The sequence below is a fragment of the Centruroides sculpturatus genome, unplaced genomic scaffold (genome assembly GCF_000671375.1).
Source record: "Centruroides sculpturatus isolate CEXI.00-Female unplaced genomic scaffold, Cexi_2.0 scaffold1361, whole genome shotgun sequence".
NCBI lineage: Eukaryota > Metazoa > Arthropoda > Arachnida > Scorpiones > Buthidae > Centruroides > Centruroides sculpturatus.
In genome coordinates, this window is record NW_019385676.1 from 56,970 (window position 1) to 63,717 (window position 6,748).

The window sequence follows — 6,748 nt, forward strand, 5'->3', positions numbered from 1 at the left end:
TATTTTTAATTTTTGCTCGTTATGGCATGTCAAAAATAATCAGTAATCAATACATAGCGTATTTGTGGCAGGACTCTCAAAATTTTCTACCTGTAATATCTGGAATAATTGTGCTTATGCTGCCTTCATTTTTAACCATGCCTAGTAGCTTCAATAACTGCGTAATGTCAGGTTGTGCAAATTGGGCAAAAATACAAATGAGTGTGAAGTCTGCATGTATGAAGTTTTTCTTCATAACCTGATTATTAAAGACGAACGTACTGCCGAATTATTGGGCTATGATGTTTATATTAAAGCAGTCGAGGTAGAAAAATCAAGAATACTAGAGGGCAATAGTACTACAATAATCTAGAAAACGAACTAGAAATCTTTCAGGCTACAGGTGAAAAACACATATCTGTCTTCTCTTAAATGCATTAAACACGATCTGAGATCTGTTTTTTCCCATTGAGTTGATATGATTTTCAAGTCATATTAATTAAATGGGAAAGGGCATTCTCGGAAGTATTACAAGAAAAACATTTTAATACTTTTTAATGCCCAACATGCAACAATTAAGCTTCCAGAATGGTCAACAATTATCGCGAATGTCCGACACGTCTGATGCCCTTTAACGTATTTAGTAGCCCCATTCGGTGCCTCGTAATTCAGACAAATGAGATAAGATAAAACATTTACTGAAATGTAATACAAAACTTTATTAAAAAATGTAAACTGTTCGACACTTCAAACAATTCGAAGGAGGTTAATTAATAAGGAAATGAATCATTATAACGAATGTCACGATGTAACTTTTTACTCTTCATATGAACAATTGAAGTGTAATTTGTAACTATGAATGGTATAATTCCTAGTTACATATGATCGATCAGTTAGATAAAGTTGTCTTTCTTTAAAATTATAGAACACATCCATAAGATGAAATTCTTCTTCCCTGTCGATGTACACTTCTTCACTATCGGTAATATGTGAATTTTTCTTTTCGTTTAAATCCGACAAAAGATAAACCTTTAACTTATCGCCATCAGAAAGGCAATAAATCTTGCCAAAAGCAACGAATTGATTTCTGATGAAACAATAATTTTGTTTGATATTTTGCTGCGACAAAACCTGTAAATCTTCCGGATTGGTTTGAACCGCCTCATAAGTATCCAAGGTAAGATTTATTAAGTTAAATATCCAGATATAATTCTGGTCTAAGCGGAATACTAAGGCATCGTAACCTGGAATATGACGGAGTTTCTCTCCTGTTGTCGATTCCCCAGTCTCAAAATTGTATTTGACGACTTTGTGTTGGTAACGATGTCGACTGTAATAACTTCCATTGTATATATATCCAAAATCTTTCGTTCTGTCAGGTAAAGCAATTGTCTTAACCAATTCATAATTTTCGTCTTTGTGTAATTTATATTCTTTTAAAATGGGCCTGTCTTCTTCCTTTATCAAAATTTTCAAACTGCCTTCGGAATCCTCTTCAAATTGTCTTGAAGAAAATATAACGTCTTTATAAAATCTTGTAAATGGAAAAGTTCCATGATATGTAATATTGTCGAGAGTGCAATCTAAAAAAAAAGCAAAAATATCAAATTAGTAATCGTATTTATGTATAAAATTCAAGTTTGAAATGCTGTATCAAGCATTCTTTCACGAGAGTATAAAAATATGTCATAAAATTAGTAAATTTTCTTACGTTTGGTTTGTCCATTCTTTTCTTTTGAATCACCATTTTCATTCTCTTTTTTCCCTGTTAATAAAATATTTACATAATGTATGACAAATTTCTTATTTCTTCAAAATATATAAACTTTAAGGACTTTAATCGAAAGAATTTTAAAGTATAACAAGTAAAATCTACGTCTCGGAAAGCGCAATACAAGCCTGTATTTAATTATCAGAATACTATTATATTGTGATTGTTAAATTATTAAAATTTCTAATACTGGGGTGTCTCATTCGGTGTAATGTGGAGTGAAGTCTGTTACTATATTATTATTATTCATTCAGCCAAAATTGTTTTTTTCATAGTTGCGTTTCCTTATTTGGGATTAAGGAAAAAGTATTCTACAAGTTCATACTCTTTATCCAGAAGAATTAATACGATTAATTTAATTGTATAACTAATCTATGATAATATATACATTTAATTACTATACCTTTTAATTCTGTTATATTTTTTTTACAAAAGTCTTCGGCGGTAAAACAATACTCGCAGAGATCAGGTTTCTTCATCCATGAAATTAGAGGAAATATAATTATTTAAATAAATATAAACAATTTTTTGATATTGTAATTTATATTGCTACCTGTTTACTTTCTTTAAAGTGATATATACAGTACTTAGTGTTAGTATTTAGAACTTTAATTACAGTAAATTGAATCGTAATGGTTCGATATATATTTTACAATAGACTTACTTTTATATTACACTTTCCATTCAGCGTAACTGAATCGTCATCTTTTTCGCATGTTTTAGATTGAAGGAGACAATTATTTCCGCATTCTTTTTCGACTACAGACGAAATTTCCCTTTTTTCAACTTGGTGAGGTGTAGGGTTATAATTGACGTTATCCTTAGTTTTCTCAGACTTGATAAAGCGCTCTTCTATATCGGGTGAAACAATTCGAATGTTGGAATATTGAAGTAAATAGATAAAGATAAAAGGTTGAGCGAGAACAATCAAATAAAGCAGCACTATCAGAAAAGAGAGTACTCTTATTTGATGTTGATAGTCTTTTTCTTTGCTGTTCTTCATAGTGCTATTTTCACGATAAGAAACAAATGTAATTATTGCATATCGAAATTTCATCATAAAATAAAATGTAATAATTTTATAAAAGATAAAAATATAACGATAAAATTATATATTCTTAGATATATACTTCTTACTCGATGGTAAGACTGCTACAGAATCAATATTTCAGCAATTACTGAAGCATGAAGTTATATTAATGATAATATATTATAGCATGACTCTCACATTCTCATTTAATCAGTGGAATTCAATGTATAAATTCATCGTATCGATGATATAGTGAATGAAGGTGATGATATAGTGAATGCAGTAATAGGTACAGTATATTGCATTATTTGCTTGAAAATACTACGTATAACACATGATCTTTACGTTGGTTTGCTATGAAAGGATCGCGTTTCGGAGGTAGTGTCAAAGCATTAATTGATTTAAACAGAGTCAATTTACTTAAGAAAAAGCGATTACGAGCTTAGATAGCCTCCAGCGTGATTAATATAAAAGTATTAATTCTATTTATACAGTCAACACACTTTAATACCGAGAACGCACATTTATTGAGCTAAACAAACGTTTTCAACCCATTTCATGGGCCATCATCAAGTTAAAGACGTTTGAGTCTAAGCAATTATCGAACACGTTAAAATTTAACATAACGAAATTAATACAATAAATACAAAAAACAAAACACGTAGGATAATACAATGAAAACCTGGGTTAATATATGAAAAATAATTACATATTGTATTGCGGGAAATTACCGAATTTTATATTCCTTTTTATATTATTTTGTTATTTGTATTTATTGTATTAATTTCGTTATGCTTATTTACGTAATTTAATTTCAACATATGTTCTAATATAATTTAAATTTAAACGTGTTCGATAATCGCTTAGATTCGAAAGTCTTTAACCTGATGATGGCCCATGAAATAGGTTGAAAACGTTTGTTTAGCTCAATAAATGTGCGTTCTCGGTATTCAGGTGTTTTGACTGTATATTGTTAAAGAATTTGAGTGAGAATAGGAGATTAATTCTTTTGTAATTATCAAATTAAAAAGCTTAGTCTCGAAGAATCTTGTTTTACTAAAACAAATATCTAATTAACATCGATTAAATAAGTAAATGTACTTACTTTTCGTTATCTCAGAAAAATCAAGCAAACATAATCATCCGTATTTCATACAAAAGAGAAGTATCAGCTATAATATCTTTTTCAACACGGTATTTCTTGGGATTTTGTTAGTATTAATACTCGAATAATCGATCGAGAGAGAAAGTAGACGATGTTTTTGAAATTAAAAATAACTACAACAGAATTGTACTGGCTATCAAACCACAAAACTCAGATAGAAATAAATGATTCTAGTGTGTAACTACTAACTCAATTGCGAGTATCCTTCATAGAGCTATATTTTATAGAAAAGTAATCGCTTCGAAGATAGGTTTTTCACCCTTTCGAGTGTGTGTTGCGAAATATCTTGCGTAAATTATTCGCAAATAAAAGCGAAGTCCAATCTAAATGAGTTTATATAATTTGTCAGTCGTTCAAAAAAAAAAATATTTTAGATCTAAACATTCGGCGATTTATAACAGATTCAATGTGACACTTTACTACAGTAAATATTAGTGAAATTATAAAATATTCTTAACTGAAAGGGTTTATGTTATATATTACATTTAAAATGAATTTATTATATCATTACAGGCATTTGCAATTTAAAAACTTCTATTACTTATAAAAAAACAGAATAAAATTACTCGAAAAGTTATGTGTTAATCACTTTTCTAATAACATCGAGCCTGTATTTCTTTTTAAATATAAAAGATAACATTAGTTGGTATCGTAATGTTTATAATTTTATTTCATCTCACTCTGTTATCGTATTTCGTTACGTCAAGAAATACTGTTTAGGATGGGTTTTTGTATTAATATTTTCTCTTAGTACTGTGAGTTTTTTAAATTTTATTATGTATTAAAAGATAGTTGTAATGCTTTTTACGAAAGAAATAAAAACAGCTGCCTTTTAAAGAAACACTGTTTTTATGTTTCAATTTGTGTATGATCTTGTTATAATTTCAATTTAATTATTCGAATTTGTTATGAACAGCTGCACTAGTGTTTCAGAAAGTAAAAGGATGCCATTTCTGATGAGGAATCTGCATAATGATACTCAAATTACGTGAAAGAAGGATCATTGAATGATGGTTACTTAGGTAAATTAATTGAAGGCTAAACGTATCTTCTAGTTAAAGTCAAATAGTAACACGCGGCTAAAGAAAGCAGTTACTAAATCTGTCTATCGAACAAACACAGCAAATTTGAACAGTTTATTTGAGGTGGATGTCGGAGTGTCTCAGGGATTCATATCTACAGCGTTGGGTTTATTGATTAAGTTGTACTATAATTTTTATAAGTAGAATTTTTGCGAATTGTGTTGTTTTAATTGTATCAAAAACAGCATTATATCATAACTGTTATAAATGTATTAGTAAGTAAGTTAAATCGAGAAACTGGAAACGATGTTTGTCGATGTAGTTATGCCTGGGCGAGCAGTTTGAGCAGTAATATGAGTTATGAACGTGTGGGGATGAAAGTCATAAATTTGGTTTCTTTTTCTTTCAACCCGGATAAGCTTTTGTTGTTCAACCGAAATTCACCAAACTCTGCTAAAATATAAACCAAGTGTCTGGCTTTACATTACAAAAAACAGCACCCAAAAATGTCTGAATACATTTTCGTTATTAAGCGTCAAACAGGCGAAAGTCGACTTTTTCGTTCTTTGAATATATTTTTTTTCAGCGATAATTAGATTTTGCAAGAAATAATTTATGCACATGCCAGTGTTATATTAAGCATTTTGACACCAAAATCATCACTAGATAATTCTCACGTTAGATTTACGTGCGATTTTTAGTCCTTTATTGTTTTAGTCACACGAAGTTGGTTAATACGGTTCTCTTCTAACTGGAAAATTTTTGTTCACAACTGTGTTAATTTATTAAATACTATCTGCAAGGACCCGCTTCGCTGGGTTTTTATTAGTGGGCAAAAAGTAACGATAGTGAACATTAAGATAATTACATTGTAGCCAATCTTACCCGTTTTCACAGAATGCAAGAATTAGGCCTCCCGTTTCCAGACTAATTAGAGACCTGGTCCCGATTCTATTTCTGAACGTCTCCTGTTCACGTCCAGTCAAACGAACTATTTTCAACGTTTCTGGAACGTTTATGATCGTTCTATAATCGAACCAATATTCGAATTTTATGTTTGAATTTAATTCGAATATTGTTCGAATTTATTCGAACAAATTCGAACAAAACATTCGAAATAGAAAGCCACTTTCAACCACTTTCAAGCCCATATCTCCCGCAACCCCCCTACTACCACATACAAACACCATTCACGTGCGATGTGTAGTTTTGGCAAAAAAGTTAAATATACAGACATACATGTCCATTTTTATATATATATATATATATAGATTATTTTAACTTTACAGTGAATATAATTTTCAAATAAAACATTTATTTAAAAATGTTATAATTCTGCAACTTAATGCCCACAAACTACGCTCTCACATTGGCTCTCTTGTGCAACAAATCTAAACCTATTCCGAACTAATATAATCAATAACTTTTTTCCAGTTTTTTTTTGCAACGGATTCGACATTCAAGGGTGTAAGTCAACCAAATCTTGGCTTAAGTACATTATTAAAGAGGATCAGGCTCCACTCTATTTCGCTGTTAGCTATTTATCATTTCACGTATAAATTCTTGTAGAGCCTGCATGAAGAGGTACGGCATTCCCGTAAAGGCAGGAATATCCTTTGTATTAATAAATACTAGGTCGAGGATATGAGGGAGAGCACGGCTTATATAACTTCGGGGGCGGTGCCGAGGGTCACGAGACCCGCGCGTCACCCCATTGGGCTCGCTGGCGCGCTGCATCTATATGTCTGGCTGAGGGCCACGTGGCTTGGTCGTCGTGTGCA

General features: G+C 30.9%; 1 protein-coding gene across 1 annotated transcript; it reads right to left on the reverse strand.

Annotated features, from left to right (window-relative positions):
- Positions 1–582: 582 nt before the first annotated feature.
- On the reverse strand, positions 583–5,880 carry LOC111641113. Its single transcript, XM_023387231.1, has 5 exons — positions 5,853–5,880; positions 2,415–2,757; positions 2,154–2,223; positions 1,691–1,744; positions 583–1,562 (listed from the first exon to the last, which is right to left on the reverse strand). Exons 2-5 carry the CDS (start codon positions 2,751–2,753, stop codon positions 796–798), a joined length of 1,230 nt encoding a protein of 409 aa, XP_023242999.1. The 5' UTR covers positions 2,754–2,757; positions 5,853–5,880; the 3' UTR covers positions 583–795.
- Positions 5,881–6,748: the final 868 nt, after the last annotated feature.

Excerpts from the sequence above, each read along its gene's own strand:
- LOC111641113 (XM_023387231.1), bottom strand. The coding sequence starts at position 2,753 with ATGAAGAACAGCAAAGAAAAAGACTATCAACATCAAATAAGAGTACTC. Across the intron at positions 1,745-2,153 it reads AAATATAACAGAATTAAAAG|GGAAAAAAGAGAATGAAAAT; the intron begins GTATAGTAATTA and ends TTTTATTAACAG. Across the intron at positions 1,563-1,690 it reads AAAGAATGGACAAACCAAAC|ATTGCACTCTCGACAATATT; the intron begins GTAAGAAAATTT and ends CTTTTTTTTTAG.